The sequence below is a fragment of the Colobus angolensis genome, unplaced genomic scaffold (genome assembly GCF_000951035.1).
Source record: "Colobus angolensis palliatus isolate OR3802 unplaced genomic scaffold, Cang.pa_1.0 Scaffold7, whole genome shotgun sequence".
NCBI classification, from domain to species: Eukaryota; Metazoa; Chordata; class Mammalia; order Primates; family Cercopithecidae; genus Colobus; species Colobus angolensis.
Genome location: NW_012120709.1, coordinates 25,363,540 through 25,386,362, shown reverse-complemented (window position 1 = coordinate 25,386,362; position 22,823 = coordinate 25,363,540). Strand labels below are relative to the sequence as shown.

The 22,823-nt window shown below is 55.7% G+C and overlaps 2 protein-coding genes and 1 long non-coding RNA gene across 4 annotated transcripts in view; 2 read left to right on the top strand and 1 right to left on the bottom strand.

Annotated features, from left to right (window-relative positions):
- The window catches only part of BCL9L (B-cell CLL/lymphoma 9-like), a 12,762-nt gene extending 4,983 nt beyond the window's left edge, over nucleotides 1-7,779 (top strand). Inside the window, exons 4-8 of one of the 2 annotated variants that reach the window (XM_011926902.1) lie at nucleotides 2,078-2,294; nucleotides 2,454-2,538; nucleotides 2,620-4,912; nucleotides 5,313-5,594; nucleotides 6,001-7,779. In XM_011926902.1, the coding sequence (XP_011782292.1) occupies nucleotides 2,078-2,294; nucleotides 2,454-2,538; nucleotides 2,620-4,912; nucleotides 5,313-5,594; nucleotides 6,001-7,094 (3,971 nt within the window). In that variant the 3' untranslated portion in view covers nucleotides 7,095-7,779. The remainder of the gene's footprint in view (nucleotides 1-2,077; nucleotides 2,295-2,453; nucleotides 2,539-2,619; nucleotides 4,913-5,312; nucleotides 5,595-6,000) is intronic. The other variant, XM_011926901.1, reaches the window with a different exon arrangement.
- A 2,746-nt stretch (nucleotides 7,780-10,525) lies between these two features.
- CXCR5 (chemokine (C-X-C motif) receptor 5) lies at nucleotides 10,526-21,882 on the bottom strand. The gene is made up of 2 exons (XM_011926903.1): nucleotides 21,656-21,882; nucleotides 10,526-12,044 (listed from the first exon to the last, which is right to left on the bottom strand). Exons 1-2 carry the CDS (start codon nucleotides 21,704-21,706, stop codon nucleotides 10,977-10,979), a joined length of 1,119 nt encoding a protein of 372 aa, XP_011782293.1. The 5' UTR covers nucleotides 21,707-21,882; the 3' UTR covers nucleotides 10,526-10,976.
- Nucleotides 17,931-19,542, top strand: LOC105501103. Its single transcript, XR_001000135.1, has 2 exons — nucleotides 17,931-18,173; nucleotides 18,430-19,542. It is a non-coding gene; the product is annotated as an uncharacterized LOC105501103 (long non-coding RNA).
- Nucleotides 21,883-22,823: the final 941 nt, after the last annotated feature.

Genomic DNA, 22,823 nt, shown 5'->3' with positions numbered 1-22,823 from the left:
GGCCACTGCCCTTAGATTCTTAAAGAGTTCTTATTGGAGGGGCGATAGACCGTAGACATTGACAGAACTAGTTCTGCCATCAGGCTGCCTTGGTTTGCAACCCAGGTTATTTCTGTTAATTTGGGAAAGGGCCTCCATTTCCTCATCTATAAAAATATTATTTACCTCATAGGGTTCGTACAAGGAGTAAATGAGGTTATACGTATAACATGTTAGCTTTTATCGTTGTTATTGTACTAGAAAGTTCCTTGTTGGACTAAGCCCTGCCTCTCTCCCCATAGCTTGTATCCAAGAGCCCCTCAGCAACCCTCACACATCGAGGTCAGCTCTCAAGCTCCCCCACAAATTTCTGGCTCTGCTCTTCTATGTAAAATTGGAGAGATAGGGTCTAGAGCAGGGCCATTTTGGGGTGGGTCCGTCAGAGAAGAAGGTGGAGAAGAAACTTTTTCCAAAGAGGGCAGCCTGACACTGGGCCCATGGCCCGGTAGTCACTGCCCTAGCTCAATGGAGACAACTTTAGGCAGTTTGTCTCCCATTAACTGAGAATGCTGGGACTTACTGTCTGTGGGCCAGGCACTGTGACTTGCTTTTCTTGGCATGGGAATGGGCCTACCCACTCACCTAGAACCACTGGAGATTTTTTTCTACGCTAAGACTTACAGTCAAGTGTATAACCATGGAACAAAACTTCCCTTGGTGCTGAGGGTAGCTGGTCTGTCTTGAGAGTGTTTCCAGTATGTCAGCTTTTTCTGTTTCTTTTTTCTTTCTTTCTTTCTTTCTTTTTTTTTTTGAGACAGTCTCGCTCTGTCGCCCTGGCTAGAGTGCAGTGGCGCGATCTCAGCTGTCTGCAACTTTCACCTCCTAAGTTCAAGCAGTTCTCTTGTCTCAGCCTCCCGAGTAGCAGGGATTACAGGCATGCGCCACCATGCCCAGTTAATTTTTGTATTTTTAGTAGAAACGGGGTTTCACAGTGTTGGCCAGTCTGGTCTTGAACTCCTGACCTCAGGTGATCCTCCCGCCTCTACCTCCCAAAGTGCTGGGATTACAGGCATGAGACACTGCTCCTGGCTCTCTGTTTTTCAAATGGATTCTTTTACTCTGTGACATTGATTTAAACTTACTGTTAAAAAATATATTTCTTTGACCTGCCCCCTGTGCAAGGAGGAGGTTAGTATTTTACATTTGATAGATGAAGAAACCGAGGCTTAGAGGGATGTCTGGTTCATCAAATCACACAGTCAGTTAGTAGTGGGGCTAGAGTGAGAAACCATCCATCGTTTGGATCATCAGCTTGTGTACCCTCTCTGCCTTCTCCCTAACTGGGTGACTAGACTGTGTGCACATACACTTACCCAGTTTGAGGGGCAGCAGCAGAGCTTCAGAGTCCCTGCCCTGGGTTCAGTCTGGCTCTGTACTAACTGGCTGTGTAACTGTTTTTGTTTGTTTGTTTGTTTGTTTGTTTTTTTGTTTTTTTTGAGATGGAGTCTCGCTCTGTCGCCTAGGCTGGAGTGCAGTGGCGCGATCTTGGCTCATTGCAAGCTCTGCCTCCAGGGTTCACGCCATTCTCCTGCCTCAGCCACCTGAGTAGCTGGGACTACAGGCTCCCGCCATAACACCCGGCTCATTTTTTCATATTTTTAGTAGAGACGGAGTTTCATTGTGTTAGCCAGGATGGTCTCGATCTCCTGACCTCGTGATCCGCCTGCCTTGGCCTCCCAAAGTGCTGGGATTACAGTCGTGAGCCACCGCGCCCGGCCTCCTCCTTTGTTAAATGGAGTGTGTGACAGGTTCCTCCCAGGGTGTGTTGATGAGATGAAATCACACCTGTTAAGTCCCCAGCAGAATGCCAGGCCCATGGGAGCCTGTGGAAGGGACACATTTTCTCTGTCCCTGCTCTCCACATGGTCACCACTCTTGCCATCATGGAAACCAGCCTAATGAGAACACCAGATAGTGACATCAAATGTTCCTGTGGGCATGAGCTGTAAGGCTGTGAGCATCAGTGGGAGGGGTATCAGCTGGTCCTTCCTGCGTCTGGACCACTTAGCCCCTTTCCCTCTCCTCTCTCCTCCTGCAGATTGTAATGTAGCAGACTCAGCCATGGCGGCCCCACAGCTGGGTCCCGGCCAAACCACCCAACTGCCCCTCAGCGAGAGCAGCGTGCCAGGCGCCCCACACGGCCCTCCTCCTGGCCTTCGGCCTGATGCCCCTGGGGGCGGGGGCGGGGGCGGGGGCGTCCCCGGAAAGCCTCCCTCGCAGTTCGTATACGTCTTCACCACCCACCTGGCCAACACGTAAGTGCCTGGTGGGCAGGCCACGTCTCTCTCTCTCTGCCCAGCACCTCTCAGCCTGGGGTTCTGAGGGAGCCATGTGCAGGGGCAGGGTGGGGTGGGTGAGGGTGGGGCTCCCTCCTGCTCACCTCTCTGAGCTGTGGGTGCCCTCACTCTGTGCAGGGCTGCGGAGGCAGTGCTGCAGGGCCGGGCAGACTCCATCCTCGCCTACCACCAGCAGAACGTGCCCCGGGCCAAGCTTGACCAGGTGAGAGCGGTGCCTCTGTGAGCAGCAGGACTGGGCGGAACGTCCCCTTACCTGTCTCATGCTCTCTTTGTCCTTCTGCAGGCCCCTAAAGTGCCCCCCACCCCAGAACCGCTACCCCTGAGCACGCCAACAGCGGGCACCCCACAGTCCCAGCCACCTCCACTGCCGCCGCCGCCACCCCCGGCCCCTGGCAGTGCCCCTCCTGCTCTGCCCCCAGAGGGGCCTCCTGAGGACAGCAGTCAGGACCTGGCCCCCAACTCAGTGGGAGCTGCCAGCACAGGTGGTGGGACTGGGGGCACCCACCCTAACACCCCGACGGCTACCACCGCCAACAACCCTCTGCCTCCTGGAGGAGACCCCAGCAGTGCCCCTGGCCCTGCCCTGCTGGGGGAGGCAGCCCCCACTGGAAACGGGCAGCGCAGCCTGGTGGGCTCAGAGGGCCTGTCCAAAGAGCAGCTGGAGCATCGGGAACGGTCCCTCCAGACGCTGCGAGACATTGAGCGACTGCTGCTCCGCAGCGGAGAGACTGAGCCCTTCCTCAAGGGACCCCCAGGAGGAGCGGGTGAGGGGGGCCCACCAGCACAAGCCCCCCCTCCCCCCACCCAGCAGCCACCCGCGGCCCCTCCCAGCGGGCTGAAGAAGTACGAGGAGCCCTTGCAGTCCATGATTTCGCAGACACAGAGCCTAGGGGGCCCCCCTCTGGAGCACGAAGTGCCTGGGCACCCCCCGGGGGGGGACATGGGGCAGCAGATGAACATGATGATACAGAGGCTGGGCCAGGACAGCCTCACGCCCGAGCAGGTGGCCTGGCGCAAGCTGCAGGAGGAGTACTACGAGGAGAAACGGCGGAAAGAGGAACAGATTGGGCTGCACGGAGGCCGCCCTCTGCAGGACATGATGGGCATGGGGGGCATGATGGTGAGGGGGCCCCCGCCTCCTTACCACAGCAAGCCTGGGGATCAGTGGCCGCCTGGAATGGGTGCGCAGCTGCGGGGACCCATGGATGTTCAAGATCCCATGCAGCTCCGGGGCGGGCCTCCCTTTCCTGGCCCCCGTTTCCCAGGCAACCAGATACAACGGGTGCCTGGGTTTGGGGGCATGCAGAGTATGCCCATGGAGGTGCCCATGAATGCCATGCAGAGGCCCGTAAGACCAGGCATGGGCTGGACCGAAGACTTGCCCCCTATGGGGGGACCCAGCAATTTTGCCCAGAACACCATGCCCTATCCAGGTGGGCAGGGTGAGGCGGAGCGATTCATGACCCCCCGAGTCCGTGAGGAGCTGCTGCGGCACCAGCTGCTGGAGAAGCGGTCGATGGGCATGCAGCGCCCCCTGGGCATGGCAGGCGGTGGCATGGGACAGAGCATGGAGATGGAGCGGATGATGCAGGCGCACCGGCAGATGGATCCTGCCATGTTCCCTGGGCAGATGGCTGGCAGTGAGGGCCTGGCGGGCACTCCCATGGGCATGGAGTTTGGTGGAGGCCGGGGCCTCCTGAGCCCTCCCATGGGACAGTCAGGGCTGAGGGAGGTGGACCCGCCCATGGGGCCAGGCAACCTCAACATGAACATGAATGTGAACATGAACATGAACATGAACCTGAACGTGCAGATGACCCCGCAGCAGCAGATGCTGATGTCGCAGAAGATGCGGGGCCCTGGGGACATGATGGGGCCTCAGGGACTCAGTCCTGAGGAGATGGCCCGGGTTCGGGCCCAGAACAGCAGTGGCGTGATGGGCGGCCCGCAAAAGATGCTGATGCCTTCACAGTTTCCCAACCAGGGCCAGCAGGGATTCTCTGGGGGACAGGGACCCTACCAAGCCATGTCCCAGGATGTGGGCAATACCCAAGACATGTTCAGCCCTGATCAGAGCTCAATGCCCATGAGCAACGTGGGCACCACCCGGCTCAGCCACATGCCTCTGCCCTCTGCCTCCAATCCTCCCGGGACCGTGCATTCAGCCCCAAACCGGGGGCTAGGCAGGCGGCCTTCGGACCTCACCATCAGTATTAATCAGATGGGCTCACCGGGCATGGGTCACTTGAAGTCACCCACCCTTAGCCAGGTGCACTCACCCCTGGTCACCTCGCCCTCTGCCAACCTCAAGTCACCCCAGACTCCCTCACAGATGGTGCCCTTGCCTTCTGCCAACCCGCCAGGACCTCTCAAGTCGCCCCAGGTCCTCGGCTCCTCCCTCAGCGTCCGTTCGCCCACTGGCTCGCCCAGCAGGCTCAAGTCTCCTTCCATGGCGGTGCCTTCTCCAGGCTGGGTTGCCTCACCCAAGACGGCCATGCCCAGTCCTGGGGTCTCCCAGAACAAGCAGCCGCCTCTCAACATGAACTCTTCCACCACCCTGAGCAACATGGAACAGGGTGAGTCAATTGTGCAGGCAGACAGGCAGGCAGGCTCCGAGCAGTGTGCCCATGCTGGGGCTGGGCAGTGAGTCGAGGCCTCTGTACTGGGGCCCAGAGGTGGATGACTCTGCTCGCGGGGCAGATGATGACAGCTGTGGGCCTTCTCAGAGGGCACTACATGAGTCTCTCAGGCATTTTGAGGGATGTGCCCAGGATCTTCCCCTTGCCCGGGGCCCTGAGGCTGCAGGGATTGCTTGAAGACTGGTGGGCTCTGGAGATACTGGGGGCCTTTGGGTGTGTCTGAAGGACCAGGTGATTTGGGGAACTGACCTCTTCCTAAACCCCCCCAATATCCACAGCCGAACTCATCTGCCCCTCCCCAGTCACCCCTGCTCTCTTTGTCTCCCCGTTTCTGTAGGTGCCCTCCCGCCTAGCGGCCCCCGGAGCAGCTCCTCAGCACCTCCCGCCAACCCTCCCAGCGGCCTCATGAACCCCAGCCTACCATTCACTTCCTCCCCAGACCCCACGCCTTCCCAGAACCCCCTGTCACTGATGATGACCCAGATGTCCAAGTACGCCATGCCCAGCTCCACCCCGCTCTACCACAATGCCATCAAGACCATCGCCACCTCAGACGACGAGCTGCTGCCCGACCGGCCCCTGCTGCCCCCCCCACCACCACCACAGGGCTCTGGGCCAGGTGCGAGGACAGGCCGGGGCCCCAGGGAGGCCAGCTGGTGTGGGCACTGGGATCGGGGAGCACAGCTGTGGTTGTGCTGACTTTTTTGTGCTTCTGAAGGCCCTGGGCATGGGGGTGGAGGCTCTGGGATGCTGTTCCCACTCACTGGAGTCATTAGTGAAATGCAGCCCAGAGCACTCGAGTGGTCTTTCCAACACCTGGTGGTGTCTGGCGACCTGAGCCAGAACTTGGTCTCTTGGCTTCCAGCTTCAGTGCCTCCAGTCCCTTCCCTCCCCAGCCAGGGGAAGCCAGTGGTGAAAACTCCAACCCCTGGCACCACCTGGCTTGGGAGTGGAGAAGGCCTGAGCCCTGCACCCTCCCCAAGCTGGGCGCACCATGCCTGACCCCCTGTCTTTATTCCCTACAGGGATCAGCAACAGCCAGCCCAGCCAGATGCACCTGAACTCAGCCGCTGCCCAGAGCCCCATGGGCATGAACCTGCCAGGCCAGCAGCCCCTGTCCCATGAGCCCCCACCCGCCATGCTGCCCTCCCCCACCCCTCTGGGCTCCAACATTCCACTGCATCCCAACCCACAGGGGACAGGAGGGCCCCCTCAGAACTCCATGATGATGGCTCCAGGGGGCCCCGACTCCCTGAATGCCCCCTGTGGCCCAGTGCCCAGCTCCTCCCAGATGATGCCCTTCCCCCCTCGACTGCAGCAGCCACATGGTGCCATGGCCCCCACTGGGGGTGGGGGCGGGGGGCCTGGCCTGCAGCAGCACTACCCGTCAGGCATGCCCCTGCCTCCCGAGGACCTGCCCAACCAGCCGCCAGGCCCCATGCCTCCCCAGCAGCACTTGATGGGCAAAGCCATGGCTGGGCGCATGGGCGACACATACCCACCGGGTGTGCTCCCTGGGGTGGCATCAGTGCTGAACGACCCCGAGCTGAGCGAGGTGATCCGGCCCACCCCAACGGGGATCCCCGAGTTCGACTTGTCAAGGATCATCCCCTCTGAGAAGCCAAGCAGCACCCTCCAGTACTTCCCCAAGAGCGAGAACCAGCCCCCCAAGGCTCAGCCCCCCAATCTGCATCTCATGAACCTGCAGAACATGATGGCGGAGCAGACTCCCTCTCGGCCTCCCAACCTCCCAGGCCAGCAGGGCGTCCAGCGGGGGCTCAACATGTCCATGTGCCACCCCGGACAGATGTCCTTGCTGGGCAGGACAGGTGTGCCCCCACAGCAGGGGATGGTGCCCCATGGCCTGCACCAGGGGGTCATGTCACCTCCACAAGGCCTCATGACCCAGCAGAATTTCATGCTGATGAAGCAGCGGGGCGTGGGGGGCGAGGTCTACAGCCAGCCGCCCCACATGCTCTCCCCGCAGGGCTCCCTCATGGGCCCCCCGCCCCAGCAGAACCTCATGGTGTCCCACCCCCTTCGGCAGCGCAGCGTGTCCCTGGACAGCCAGATGGGCTACCTCCCGGCGCCAGGCGGCATGGCCAACCTGCCCTTCTAGAAGTCGCTGCCGGGGCTGGAGCCGGGGCAATGTTGCAAATACGATAACCTTAACAAAGTTCTTCCCCTCAATGTTGGGATGGCCTGGGTCGAGGGGTGGGGTGGAGGGGGTGGGAGGGAGCTTGCGTGGGGAGTGGCATTTGTGGAAACCAGATGTGCTGGCAGCTTAGGGGGATGTGGCAGAGTGGGGTGGGGGGATTTTGGATTGGGGTTGGTTCCATTTTGGCCACCAGGACTGCCCCTCCCCCACTCCTCCCAATTCCTACGGAGCCTCTCTATTTTACCTCTTTCCCTGCATCCCTACACCCGCCACACCCCCTTCAGCTGTGCTTTTGGAGTCCTGGGTGGGATCTGGGGGGAGAGAGGAAGGACAGGTCAGGTCTCCCCCAGCCCTTCTGCTCTGGTCTCCTCGTGTCTGCATTGCTGGAGCTCCACCTCCCTCTTCGTTTCTCTGCACCCGCCCATTTTCCTTCTGTCTTTACCTGCTTCGTATCCTTTCCCTGCTGATGTGGCTGACCCCTCTCCCTCCCCTCCCTGCAGGCGGCTGGCCAGGTGGGCAGGTGCCAGCCGGAGCTGTAAATAGAGCGCTGCGCTTTTGTGCTGGTTTGTGCGTGTGCTGTATTTCTGTGTTTTGATAGAAGTCACACAAAAAAAAAAAAGGATAAAAGAAACCCTTCCCCCTTCTTCAAGTTATTGCCCTCTCCATTCCCCTGGACCCAGGACGTGCAGCCCTACATGGCCACCCACTGTTTGCAGTGTCTCTGGGTCCCTAAGGGATACCATTCCTGTCCCTTTCCCAAATGGTAAAATGACGTAAATGCGCCACTCCTAAACTGAGGTCAGACCGGGCTGAGACCCCCAGGGCGGCAGCCTGTCTGCTGCTGAGTGATTTGGGGAGAACATGTGTGCACACGCACACGGGTTTGCCCACACCGGTGACACGGGGCCCTGGCTTCCCACTTTGGATGCCTGGGCGTCCCCTGCTGCTACATCTTAGCCAGAACTTGAAGTCTTTTGTCCCACTTTGGGATGAAGGAAAGGAGGAAGAGGTAGGTGGTGGCTGTGTGGCCCCCTTGAGTGGAGCCATGGAAGGTGTGGCATGGTGCCATTGGGGCCTGTGGCTGCAGTAGCCGTGGGCCGGGTAACCTCCAGGGCCCTGACTTCCAGAGGCTGCTGCCACCTGCTTCTTATCAAAGAAGGGGGAGAACGGTTCATCTGAGTCAGTGCACCTCCCCCCAGTCGCCACCCCCTGAGGATGGAATCGGGGAAACAGCATCCTGCCGCCTCCTTTCTGCCTGCCCACTCACCGGCAAGGTTGTCCCTCTGCCCAGGGCTCAGGGCCATGTACCAGATCTGTCTGTGCCCACCCAGGCACAGCCACTGCCTCCCCCTAGGCTCCCTGCTCCTCCCCAGGAGAGCTCCCCATCCGCCTTTGGTCAGAGCTGAAGCCATATACGACTGGGTGTTTGTCCCCTACTTTGGCCCCAGGAGTAAAAAACTTCTCCTTTTCTCACTTCCTTTCCTGCCTCGGGAGGTGGCAGGGCAGTTCCCTGGCTGAGGCCTTTTGCGCCCCGCCTCCAGGACCAAGGGCCATTCTAGACAGGGTGTCTTCTACCAGGACCAGTCCCTAGCCTTCCTGGCCTGGAGGGCCTGGTCTCGCACTGGCAGCTGTAATACAAAGGGAACTGGCCCCACTTCTCCCAGCCTGGTGCTGTCCTCTCGGCCCACCATCGGCCAGGTCCAGCGCTTCCTCTGGGGCTGACAACAGGCCCCTGACTACCCCCGGCCACCTCCCAGGGGCCATGGCCAGGGCCTCTGTGTTTGGGGGGTCACTTGCCCTTCATCCTGCCAGGCGCTTTGCCCGCCCTGCCTCAGCCTGGGCCCTGTGCCCTTGAGCCCTCCACCCCTGGCCCAAGACCCCCCAAACTGTCTGACTCTGTGTTTCCTGCCCTGAGGAGAGAGGGGTCAGATCGCAGCGGGCCGAGTGCCCTCTCCGTCCCCTCTTCTCCCACTCGCGCCACAGGCCAGCCTACTCTTCCCTCCATCCATGGCCATACCCCTAGCCATTTTGTACCATTATATAAATATATATATAAATATAAATATATAAATACAATATGTGAAGACATCTTCTTGGTTTTTATTTTGAAACAATTTTTAGGCTTGTTCCGGGGGTCTCTGTGCTGCCTGTACTGTATTGACCTGTTTTATAGGTGCCTTTTTATTAAAAAGAAAATTCAAAATCCAGCCTCTTGCCTCTTTGCCTCTGCTTCAGACTCCTCTGTTGATTAGATTACCCAGCTTGCTAGGAGATAGTCAGAGAAAAAAGGCGCGTCCCAGGTCTTCCTTGTTGTTCTGCCGTGAAGACACTCTCCCCTGAGCCACAGCTGTTATTTCCCCAATGGGGCCTCCCAAGGAGCTTGGCTGCTTGGCTTGGTGGGACAAGTGCAGCGGTCCCTGACTCCCTACCCGATCAAAGGCTGGGGAGGTGGGAGGGAGTGCCCAGAACTGTGGGAGGGAGGTGGGAGGGAGCGCCTCCCACACCCCAGGTGAGCAAACAAGCACGGAGCAGCTTCCTGCGGTTCCATCTGAGTGACATCCTCGCAGGGGCAGGGCACGGCTTCCTGGGGCCTGGGGACTTCCCTGCCCCAGTGTGTTTCTCACACTTCCCTGCCTAAGGTGATGCCACAGGAGGGATGGTTGAGATGACTCCCACAGGCCCCTTCCAGTCCACCGTTCTCCATTCGGACTCCTGAGTTTCCTCGGGTCTGTAGCTTGTGGGAAGGGAGTGAGGAGGCGACAAGCCAGACTCCTTCCCCATCAGTGCCCACAACTTCCCATCCCCTGGACCCGGCCACCCTAGGAGTTCTCCACCCCACTCTGTCTCGCCTGGTGGAGGGGACCACCGGGTTTCATTGATCCATGTCCCTCCTTGGGGTTGGGGAAGAAAGCTCTTTTCTTTCCTCTGTCGGGTTTCTCTCTTGCTTCTTGGCCTTTGCACTTCCTCAGGTCACTGGCTGGTCTCCAAGGGCACCTAGAGACGGCCCTGCCTGCAAACCACCCAGGACCCGGTGACATGGGGAGGACCAAGCGCTATTTCAGTCCGAGCCAGTGGCAGCTACCTGAATTCAACCAGTCCAAGCTTCCTGCTTGGTCAAAATGGCTGCAGACTTGGGGACTTGGTGGAATGTCTGTGTTTTTAGGGACTGAATTGTCTGAAGGCCACACTCTGCTGCCAGCTGGCCTTTCCTCAGCCTTAACCTCCACTCATCCCCTGGTGCTCAGCTCCTCCTGGCCTTGCGGACAGGTGAGTAGAAGGGGAGAGGGGATCGGCTTCTCCTGGCCTTGCAGACAGGTGGGTAGGAGGGGAGAGGGGATCGATCGGCTTCTCCTGGCCTTGCGGACAGGTGGGTAGGAGGGGAGAGGGGATCGGCTTCTGGCCTTGCGGACAGGTGGGTAGGAGGGGAGAGGGGAACTGCGGAGGTCAGCAGCCCTAAGCTGATGGAGTGTGTTCTGGGAGGGACGGGCGCTCTTCGTTGGCAAGGGCAGAAGTAGCAGTTGTTTTCTGAGCGTTGGATGATTAGAATGGGAGGTCCGTGAGGTTCTCTCAGCCCAAGAGGGTGCAGGTGGGTAGAGACAGGCTCCCCTGTGCCTTCAAGCTGCTTTCCGCTCCCTGGGCTCCAGCCGAGTCCCAGGGCTGGCAGAAGAGCTGGCAGGGATGTCCTAGAAATGGGGGTTGGTTCCTCTAGCTACCCCAGCTAAGGATACTCCTAGGACACTCTAAGCCACTGTGAGCCCTTAGGATCCCAGCTCCTGTTGGAGGGAGCATCCAGCATCACTGCGTGCCCCAAGGAAAAGCAGCAATAAAGCGGGACACTGGGACCTAGAACGTGGTGAGGGAGGTGGCATTCTCTGACTCAGAGAGACTGCTCTTGCGCCAGCTAGGGAAGAGCTGGCACAGGGAGGCAGGGCCGGTGCAGCCCAGCTTGGTCAGGAGCCGCGACAGGTCACTGCGGAACTTCACGCCGGCGAAAGTGTAGAGCATGGGGTTGAGGCAGCAGTGGGCCAGGCCCAGGAACTCACACATGGTGATGGCCACGGGGAGAGAGCCATTTAGCTCGCAGGTATTGTCCACAGCCTTCAGCCTCACCAGGGTGTCCAGGAAGATGACGATGTGGTAGGGTGACCAGCAGAGGAAGAAGATGCTCGTCACCAGGATGGCCACCCTGACTGCCTTCTGCCGCTGAGGGCGCCGCTGGGCCTGGCGCAACCTGTGCACTACCCCCACGTAGCACCAGCCCATCACCAGCATGGGCAGCAGGAATCCCACCACATGGTAGAGGAATCGGGAGGTGAACCAGGCATGCGTTTCGGCTTGGTTCTCTTGGGAGAAGGTGCAACGTGGCAGGGAGTTGTTGGGATGGGCTTGGCTGACTTTGGCGAAGAGAATCTCTGGCAAGGCAAAGAGGAAGCCCACCAGCCAGATGGTCCCGCAGGTGATGTGGATGGAGAGGAGGCGGCGGTGGCGGTAGGCGTGGACGGCGTGGACAATGGCCAGGTAGCGGTCCACGGCAATGCAGGCCAGGAGCAGGCTGCTGCAGTAGAAGTTGACTTTGTGCAAGGCAATCACAGTTTTGCAGAGGAAGGTCCCCAGGACCCAGCCCACAGAGCCCTCGGCCACGGCAAAGGGCAAGATGAAGACCAGCAGGAGGTCGGCCACGGCCAGGTGGAACAGGAAGGTCTCCGTGGAGCTGCGTGTCTGCCGGTGCCGCTCCAGAATCACCAGCACCAGGACGTTGCCGATCACACCCAGGAGGAAGATGAGGCTGTAGGCCACAGGCACGAACACAGCCTTGAAGGAGGCCATGAGGGGCCCCTCCGTGGCAGAGCAGAGGTGATTTTCCACCAGGGAGGTGTCGTTATAGTTGTCGAATTTGTCAAATTCCAAGAACTGCAAGGGCAAGGAGACGGGAGGGTGAGGACCTGAGGACCTGTCTTTCCTCTCTGAGAGGAGCCCTAGCTCTCTTGGAGGTTCTTCCTACACAGGGTCCACTGACCAAATGTCAAGTTTCAAATTTCAATTTGGAACAAATCACTTTGTCTTTTCCAGCTTCAGTTTTTTGCCTGTCAAAGGGATCTCATTCCTTAGAGTGGTGGTGCAGATGAAGGGAGGTGTGCGGGTGGCCATGCTTTCTAAGTGCTGAGGGGCTGGGCCCCATAAGTCAGCTTGTGTTTTGGGGTCCTCATGTACGGAAGCCTGCAGCCTTGGGGGCTGGAGTCACAGGATTTCAATTTGGGGAATGGACCTGGTTGGTACAAGGACCCGTCTGTTTCAGTTCTGAGCAGAACAGTCGGGCACTGCAACTTAGCATCGTGCTGGGGGCTGGGGGCGGGCGGGTGCTGACGTGGCCTGCGGCTCCCTCCTCATGGGTCTCGCTGTTCCTGACCGTCTCCGTTATCACTGAAATGGCAGTAATAGCCTCCCATCTGGTTCAATATGCACAACCTGCTCAAGGTATGTAATAGTATTCCTTCGGCCAGGCGCGGTGGCTCAAGCCTGTAATCCCAGCACTTTGGGAGGACGAGACGGGCGGATCACGAGGTCAGGAGATCAAGACCATCCTGGCTAACACGGTGAAACCCCGTCTCTACTAAAAAATACAAAACCTAGCCGGGCGAGGTGGCGGGCGCCTGTAGTCCCAGCTACTCGGGAGGCTGAGGCAGGAGAATGGCGTGAACCCGGGAGGCGGAGCTTGCAGTGAGCCGAGATCCGGCCACTGCACTCCGTCTCAAAAAAAAAAAAAAAAATAGTATTCCTATTTCGCAGGTGTGTCTTGCTAAAGATCAGGTTTGTGTGAACCGACATTTATCTACTTCCAAAGCCAATACTTCCCACTGAACAACCCTGCCTGGGCTTCCTTCTAGGGGCAGCAGATGCAGGTTCCCTGCTACTTCCCATCACTGGCAACCTCCCTGTAGCTAGGAGCACTCAGAAGCAGAAAGCCCAGAGGCAGAGAGAGGCAGGAGAAAGTGAGGGCAACACGGGGAGACTGGCAGGAGAGAAGGAGAGAGCCTACGCCAAGTGCAGGGGGCGTGCCCGTGATGTCTCCGGAAGTTCCCTCCTCCCCATCCTCCTCTTCCTCTCCCCATCACCCCACCTCCATCACCTCAGCACTCAGGTTGTTTACCCAGCTAACCACAAAGGAAGACATGTGCCTGTTTTCACACCTTTCACTCACAGCTGTCCCCTGCACCTGTTCCTCCTCACCTCCCAGCTCTGTTCTTCCCACCCTCCCTACCCAAGCCCCTCCCCAGGCAATTCAAAATCAATTATAACCAACCTACGTGGGTTCAAAAAGGCAATACTATAAATGATGAGCCCCAGGGAGGCAGAGGATAGGATGGGGTACCCTGTCCACCAGGCTCTGGGTGGCTTAATGCTGCCCCCATTTTAGGAGAGCAAGGCCCCCCCACAAGGAGGGGATGGTCACACTGGGTGCCACAGGGCTTTCTTGCCTCTCAGGAGCCACAGTTGTGGGTCACACACTCACTCCTAATGTTGAGCAGACCCATTCCCCAACCTGGGTCTTTCTTTCTGGCTCTGGGGGAATGGGGCTCTGTGAGAAGCAGGTATGGGAGATACATCAGTGCAAGGGCAGAGCCATCTGCCAACCCTTCCCACAGCATCCCTCTGCCATTGCCTCAGTCTAGTCTTCCTTCTCTTTACTCTAATGCTCAGGAGACCACCTCTCCATGGGTCCTGTCTCCACCAGCTTCTCTACTCCTGTCCACATCCTGCACAGAGGACAGGGTGAGTTTTCTAAAACACAAATCCCATTGCATCAGTGTTCTGCTTAAAGTCCTTTACTGGTTCCCCATCACCTATAAGCAGTAGTTTTCTTTTGTTTTTTGTCTTTATCTTTTTTTTTTTCAATTTCACTTTTTTTTTTTTGAGGTGGATTTTTGCTCTTGTTGCCCAGGCTGGAGTGCAGTGGCACGATCTTGGCTCACTACAACCTCTGCCTCCTGGGTTCAAGCGATTCTCCTGCCTCAGCCTCCCGAGTAGTTGGGATTCCAGGCATCTGCCACCACACCCAGGTAATTTTTTTGTATTTTTAGTGGAGACAGGGTTTCACCATGTTGGTCAGGCTGGTCTCGAATTCCTGACCTCAAGTGATCCACTCACCTCGGCCTCCCAAAGTGCTGGGATTACAGGTATGAGCTACCGTACCAGGTCTCAATTTCACATTTAATAACAAAGTCAACTATAAGAAAAAGTCATATTTGTGATAATGTTCATCAGTAGAAGATTGATTGGAGTCTGGGCATGGTGGCTCAGGCCTGTAATTCCATCACTTTGGGAGGACAAGGCAGAAGGATCATTTGAGCCAAGGAATTTCGGACTGCAGTGAACTATGATCATGCCACTACACTCCAGCCTGGGTAACAGACCAAGACCCAGTCTCAAAAAAAAGAGTAGAGTAAGCCAAACTTAGTGCCATTCACACATTGCTGAATTTCAGAACTGCTGGGCACAGTGGCTCCCAGCACTTTGGGAGGCTTAGGTGGGAGGATTGCTTGAAACCAGGAGTTCAAGACCAGCCTGCACAACATAGTGAGATCTCAACTCTACAAAACATTTTTTTAAAAAATAAAGTTTAGAACTAATTGCAGAACATCCCATGCAGTAGGATCCCACGGAATTTCTCTCCCAAGCACAAACCTTTGTTTTTGTTTTTTGATAGATAGTGTCTTGCTATGTTGCCCAGGCTGGAGTGCAGTGGCTGTTAACAGGTGTGATCATAGCACACTACACCTCGACCTCCTGGGCCCAAGTTATCCTCCTCCGGCCTCAGCCTCCTGTATAGCTGGGACTGCAGGTGTGTGACAACAGCGCCCAGCTCCAAGGACTTTCTTTAGAGTACCCATGACTGTGTGTGTGTGTCACAGGGTTCCCCTGGGGTGGGGAGTGGTGTTGTGGCTCCAGGCTCCCCTCCTTGACTTTAAACCATAGCTCTCCACTTTTGACTTGTGTAGTGCTTCACACATAAGCTTTTATTGAAGAAAATGGTTCTACTTTCATTTGAAAACCATGGACCTGTGGGATGAAGTCTAACCTCCCCAACAGAGCCTTTATGTTCCTCCCAAATGTATATTCCTCTGACCTTTCAAACTTTGTCTTCTATTAATATATTATTGCTCTAGGTCACCCCTCGGCCCTTCCCTACCAGCCCAACACATTCCTGTCTCCAAACCTCTGCTTGGCCTTTTCCTTCTGCCTAGCAGGTCTTTCTTTCCAAATGGCCCATCTAATTTCTACCCTTCCTCCAAAGCCGAATTCAATCCCATCTTCCCACATCCTTGCCGGCTCCCCTCTTGGAATTCTCTCTTCTCCTTATGATGCGTGTGCATTTATTACAGCACCCAGGGTTGGGATGACCACCTTCTAACCAGATGGCAAAGGTCTTAGAAGCAGGCCTTCTGTGTCCCCCTCCCAAGGTCATGTGTTTTACATAGGACAGATGTGTGCTGACCCGCTCTGAAAGCAGTTTCCCAGAGAAGGCCAGGAGCCCTGATAATCTGAGACTTAGGCAAGTGTCTCTGCAGGGACTCACTCCGTCGCCTTCTGCATTCTGCCTTCTCCCAATAACCTTGACCGCCTGGATCCTAGATCCTATCTTGAGTGCTCTCTCTCTATTGGGAGCTCTTTCCAGTATTGTCACTGAGCACACCCACTTGACTAATACTGGAATTCAGCAGTCTTCACGCAGAGCCAAGCCATTCATGCAGAGGCAGGAGAGCAGCAGGGCCTGGGGCGGTCAGCAGGGCTGAACTCCACCTACCTTGGCTGTGCCTGGGTGAGGGCTTAGGTCCAACCAGCCTATCTGACCCAGAAAGCCCTAGGTTTCTGTCCCTAGGGCTCCCATCTCCTGAGAACCAGATTTAGAGGGGGGTTGGGAGGGGCCTGTCTCTTCCTCCTTGCCAAGAGGTATTTGTTTGGCAGTGTCAGAGAGAGGAAGATGGGAGGAAGCTGGTTTGAGGGGTGCTGGGAACTGACAGCACATCTCACCAGGAGGTGTCAAACAGACGTTTTGGGGGTTCAGGAGTGGCACATGTTAAAGCCACTTCCCACACATAGGAGTTCTAGCTCCCCCAATCTCCCCCAAACTATGGAGAGAGGCAATAAAGCAAGGTTGGCTCTGTCCTCATGGGAAGTTGAGGAATCAGGAATCCTGAATACTGTGGGGCATGTGGTGCTGAAGGAAGCCCTCCAATCCCATGCCCAGAGGGAGCATAGGGCGGACCGTTTGTGTGAGCGGTGTACCCATTCTTTGACATGAAAAGCTGCAGAAACCCAAGGCCCTCATGCACACACACACTCTGACAGCAACACCCACCTTGTATAGACACAGGTCCCAAGATGGGCCACACCAGCGTGTGGCATAGACAGGCACCCAGCAGACAACAGCCTGGTCATAGGCCAGGCCGCATGCCCCAAAGAAGGCAAGAAACACGATGACCAGAATGAGGCTGTGAGTGAAGCTAGAATCTAGTTAGAAAATTGCTGTGAGCACTGCGGAGGAGCAGGGGCTGTAACAGTGTCCGGTATTGAGGGGCTTAGGGGAAGGTGGGGGGTGTAAAGAGATGCAAAGTACTTGGCCTGTGGTAGGGCCCAAAATGTTACTCTTCTCCTTCCCTCCACTGTAGGATGCAGGCTCCTCCCTGGATAATTAAGTTTCCAAGCCCCACCTCACTTCTCCAGATAACGAAGCTGCCCCACTGCCCAGCACTGACCAGCATGAAGCTCAGCTCACATTTGCTAATGGGGATTCTATGTCAGCAGGTACATTGGGCAGGGGTGTCTAGCATGCCTCAGGGATCTATCCTGGGTCCCCTCCTCTTCAGCACTCTCAACCCAGCTTTGGGGGCACTCTCAGGCAACACAGAGTTCTTTACAAGCTGGAACCATGGGCCCAACCTAACCAGATGAAATTGTGTGGGGAAAAATATACAAGTCAGGACTCAGGTTTAAAACTTTACCCATCCAGGGATAAGTTAGGGAAGACCAGGTAACAACAGTTCGTGAGAAAGACTTGGGAGTTTGTTGCCTACAAGCTTAAGATGAGTCATGGGAGTGACGTGGCCAGCAGAAGGGCCACTGTTACCTTCATCTGTTCACCTTGAGTCCCTGAGAGCTGATGTCACGGATTGGAAAGAAGCTCCATGGGCAAGAGGGGCAGCAATGGACTCTGGCTGTGGGCTTCCAGGGGCAGTCCAGAAGGACTGGGCAGAAGCTGAGGGGGTAGAGTTTCAGTCAAAGGAGGGAGAACTTTCTAACAGGCAGAACTGTTCAGCAATGAGATGGGACCCTTGGGAAGGAGAGGAACATTTGAGCCCAAGTGTGCGGGAAGAGATTCCTGTCCTGGGAAGAAGGAGGCTGGACTCTGCCTTCAAATGCCCCTCACTCTCACTCCCAGATTCTCTGTCTGTCCTGCCCTGCCCAGGGCTGAGCTGGTTCTCAGCGTGATCTCCGTCTAGCTCAGTAGCTGGAGACTTTGCTTTTCTAGTCCATTCTGCCACCAGTGAATGCCCCAGCCTGACCTTGCTTCTCAGCCCCGAGGAGGGGGCAGGGCTGCCTGCGTGCGTGGCTCACTCAGGCCAAACCCCAGGACTCCAAGGCCTGAGTCATGCTGGCCACGGGAGGTGTCTGCACACAGACGCCAGTCATTGCTCTGGCCACGGGAAGCATGCAAGCTCCATCTCCTTTTATGTCCCTGTGTGGATATTCCCAGCTGAGAGTCAGGAGCTGTGAGTGGAGCCAGCCAGGGTATCTGTCATTCCAGGCTTCGGTGGCTTAAGGGGTGCAGGGGTCTGGAGGAATGAGACTGGGCTGTGGGTGAGGGTGTAGGTCTGTATCTCTTACCCCATCTTTCTTCAGGAGGCCCACAGCCCCTAAAGACCATCTGAGACTCTGGCTTGCCATTTGTCACATCTCCCTTGCTGCACCCATAGCCTTCAGGGACAAGCCTCTGAGACTCCTCTTCCATCTCTTTCCACGGGTTTTGGCCATTAGAAGCAGGTACTGCACTGGATGTGGTTTTAGGGGGAGAGTTTAAGCTACTCCAAGCCTCTGCAGCAAGTCTTTAGGCTTAAAGGGGCCCCACCTGGCACCCCAGCATCTCTTTGCCCTTTGGATACAGAGTCACACAATCCAAGGTGCAGATAGACAGGCCTCCCAGGTGTGTGTGGCAGCCTCTTGAAACCATCTCCTGGGCTGGGAATATTTTGCCCCACCACTCTTGAAAGAACGCTTATTCTTGTGTCCTGATTCTCAGGTCCACACACACGGCCACTGTTGATGCCGTTCTGCTAGAGGAGTGGGATCAGCTGCAGACTGCATCCCTGGGGAAGGCAAGAGTTCCTGACGAGACTCTGCAGTCCGTATGCCTGAACCCAGATTCACTTTGACCTGACCCATCCTCAGCCTGGCCTTGGGGCTCTCCCTCATGTCTGACCCCTCCAACCACACTCCCAGTTGGGCCTGCTCTGCTGGGGTTGCTCTGGGACTTTTGATCTGATTGGCGGGGGGCGGGTGGAGAACCTCCCTTCCCCCCAGAAACAGCCTGAGCTAGTTTTGGTTCCTCTTCTTCACACCTCCGTGATGAAATGAGATGGTCCACGTGGACGGGCTGTGTAGCCTGTGATGCTCTAGTCACACTGAAGTCATGATGTGTAGTAATTGTCTATGGAGAGGGGTCATAGAAGGCCAGGCTCTGGGGCTTGGGCCAGCTTCGCCCTGCGCTATAGCAGCTTCCCTTCCTGGTTGGTGTGCAGGGTGGGGCTGGAGGTATAGTTTATGACCAGCCTCTGCGGGTGCCCCAGCCCAGGCCCTGGTTCTGTTGGAAGCAGGCTCTCGGATCAAGGTTCGCATAGACAGGGGCTGCTCTAGGTCTGCCTGGATCTGCCTTTCCAGCAGGATGGGTCCCTGGCATGCCCACCCCAAGACCTGGAATCTTCTGGTTCCTGGCTCTTAGCCATCTAATTTTTTTTTCTATTTGGACCATTCATTCTTGAGAATTAGCAGCCCCTCCACACCTCCCGGCCCCTGCCTTAAAAAAGTGGACATTTTAAGCAGCTCAAGTTGGTCTTTGAGTTCAACAGGACAAATGGAATACAGAATGACCAACCTGGCTTATGGCCAGGAGCCCCCAGTTCCTTTTCTTTTTTTTCCTGGCAAGTTTGTGTAGCCAAAAGTCCCCAGTTCTTAGCCCAACATTAGAGTGTAAAACCCAGTGTTCAAGGAATATGAACCAATACTTGGTATGGGCAAGGACAAGGAGGAGACTAGGAAGCAGAAGGAATAGAAGAACCTGGACTAATTCCAGAGGAAAATGGTGAACTAAGAGCTTTACTGCATTACAAATCAATAAATACTTATTGAGAAGCTGTTACATGCAAGATTCTCCTGCCTGTACCACTATGCCCGGGGTTTTTGTACCCTGAGGGACAGTCTGCCAAGCTGCTCACGGCCCTTCAGTGAGTAGGTGGGGGTGGAGGAGAGGGTCTGTGTTCTGAGGGGACATTGGCCCTGGAGACAGGGTATGTAGGAGATTCGTGAAGGGAAAACGACGCACTGGTGGCTGGCTGAAGAACTCCAGAGCCCAGATGGTCCAGGACTCCTGGGCTCCTGGCTGGACCCTGAGTGAGGGATCCAGATATTTGAATGCCTGGCTGAGGATCACTCATTTGAGGTGTGACATGAAGCAAGTCACTAGGTCCCTTTCCCCCAGATGTAGGTTTTCTTGGGACATACCCTGCTGCCCCTGGCCCCTGCCACCACCTGTCTCTAGTAGGTCACTCAGTGAGGTGAGACGCGCAGTTAGGGGAAACTCAAGGTTTCTCAGAAGCTGGGACCTGCCAGGTCTCCAGTCGGTTACTAAGAAATCCAACTGGGTCAGGGCTCGTGGTCAGTTTGAAGCTGCAGGCAGAGGAAGACGCCCAGTAACCTAATCAGGCGAGGCCAGCGCCAGTGACTGGGGACCAGGGTGGGAGCACATTGCCCCTTTGGGGCTGCAGCTTTTTAGTCTGATTTGGGATATTGCCCAGACTCTGTGATTAGACTCAGGGCAGCTTCACAGGCGTGCAACTGGTGCAGTCACACGGGGCCTGCACCCAGCAGGACCCCCCACTTGGTTTAGTGCTCTGCTGTTGCCTTCTTGATATTTTTAATAATTTTTCAACAAGGGGCCCCATGTTTTCATTTTGCACTGGATCCCACAAATTATGAAGCAGGTCCTGATTAGATGAATGGTCCGGCTCTGATTCTGCTTGCGGTTTGGATCCGAGAGTCCAGGCTTTGGGTAGTTAGCCCTTCTGCTCACTTTCTCCCCGTGTCCTACTTACATTTCCCAGCCTTGCGATCTGGGCAAGCGAGAGGCAGGCTTCTCCAAGCAAGTCTGGGAACACGGTTGGTGGAACTACAAAGTCCACTCCAGCTGGGGGAGCAGGAGGGAGTCAGACAATATCTCAGGGTAAGTTTGGGCCAGGAGAGTTGGTAGGAGGCAGGGTTTGGCTCCTTCATGATCTAACCCAGAATGCAGTCCCAAGACAAGTCCTCTCCCCAAGGGGAGAAAAGACCGTGAAGAAGTTTCCAAGAAACCCTTACAACCAGCCCCTGCTGTCGGTTCACAAGGAACCCTGTGTTTCTCTGGTTGAGCTGCTCCACACACACATCTTTTGGGAGCCCAGTGACGACCAGGTCAACTGCACCTCTACGCTTCACTGCAGAGACTTGAGTGCTGGCAGCGTAGTGCTGGGGACCATTTTCTTAGCCCACCCAAGAAACCTTTCCAAGAATACCTTATCTCTAGAGATTCTACAACAGGTTCCGAGACATTTTTTCAGATTAACAGTTTTCTCACCCTGTTGCCCGATTCCAACCTGCTGGGATCCTCTTCCTTGTTACCATCTGTTCTCATACTTCTCAGTTTAGCACATAATTGTTGTCTAATAGCTTCCAGTGAGTGTTTTTTTTTCTCTGGCCAGAGCAGAAGCTATTTGAGGGCAAAGACCAGATCCTCAACTTCTCCACCCAACACAGAATGTAGTGCCCTGATGATATAATCATATGGCAAGAGATGAACAGCTATGCACTGATTGACTGATGAGCAATGCCAGCCTCCTTATGGTAAGAAAACCTCCAAAGGTACTTTCCTGTCTAGTTCCATATTCCCACCCTAAGAGTAAAGGAGAGAAAGAATGGGGAAGTGAAGTATCCTGTTCCCGGTCACATAGCAACTCAGAGAAGGATGCAGGGCCTGAACCCATGTCTTCCAGCTTCCTCTAAAGGATGTCTACTAAGGACAGCAGCTCTTCTTATCTGCTTCTTCCACAGAATGGAAAATAAACTCTTAAAGGGCAGGAGCTGACTGACCTGTCTAGATTTTACACATCCACAGCGGGAGAGGATTCCCACGCTGTCCCCTCTCTCTCAGACTCTGGCAGAGGATATCAGAATTCCAGGCAGGGCCTCGGCGACAGGAAGCTACCGTGTCTACTCACCAGGTCCTCCAGGTTCTCGAGGTCCATTTCCAGCATTAGCGGGTAGTTCATGGCTGTGCCGGCTGTGAGTCACCAGACTGGTCACTGTCTGATGTTGAGAGGCTCCCCGCCAGGTGCCTCTAGAGAGGTGGCAGCCGTCAGCTGCAAATTTAAGCAAATGAGCTGCGCATCGTCTCCTGGGGCTGTAGGGCCACGACCTGCCTCACAACTCATCACTTTTTTTTTTTTCCACTGGGTCTTTTCTGTTTTTTTGAAGAAAGAGGGAAAATCCCCCACAGCATCAGTGCTAGTCAAGCATTTCAGCTTCTTTCCCGGCAACAATTGTCTCAACTGGGGCCTATGACTAGTTTAAAGGCTGCCCTCACTTCTCCTCCCTATACCCCCAATAAGGGGCTCACAACTTGTAATGAAACCGCCACACAAAGTCAGCAGACTGATGAGGGAAACTCCTGATCAACAGAGAACAGGAGAAGAGCTCTCCCAGCAGCCTCTCCTCCAAGCCACCTCCAGACCTTCATCTTCCTCACCACTAGGGTGATCAACCATTCCAGTCTGCCCAGGACTGAAAAGTCCCTTGACTTGGGAAACCCCTAAGTCCTGGCAAATCAGGGCACTTGGTCAAACTACTTACCACCATCCTTTTGCCCAACAGGGGCAAAATCCCTTCCTTTCTCAGCTCAAGTTCAGAAAAGATAGGTTAGAATTTTTCAAACGGAACAACAGTAAAACAATACTGGAAGACAAAAATGAAATCAACTCTGGAAGGCTGAGGCAGGAGGACTGCTTGAGGCCAGGAGTTGGATACCAGCCTGGGCAACATAGCAAGACCCTGTCTCTAAAATTAAAAAAAAAAAATTGAAATCACCAAGAAAAGCATATAGTTACAGAGTCATTTTCTGACTCAGAAATAATGATGTTCTATCTATAAATTAAATTGGCTTGCTGATAAATTATTAACCTCATAGACTACCAGGCTAGAGAGGACTTCAGAGATCATCCAGTCTAACCCCCAATTTTTATGCAGGAGGTCCGTGAGGCTGAGAGGGAGAGCAACTTACCCAAGATCCCACTGCTAACCAGTGGCAGAGCTGGGACTTGAACTCAGGTCTTCTGACTCCACCTTTAGTGTTTTCTCTACTCCAAGCTGCCACTCTTGCAGGCACTCATA

Excerpts from the sequence above, each read along its gene's own strand:
- CXCR5 (XM_011926903.1), bottom strand. The coding sequence starts at position 21,706 with ATGAACTACCCGCTAATGCTGGAAATGGACCTCGAGAACCTGGAGGAC. Across the intron at positions 12,045-21,655 it reads TCGAGAACCTGGAGGACCTG|TTCTTGGAATTTGACAAATT; the intron begins GTGAGTAGACAC and ends TTGCCCTTGCAG.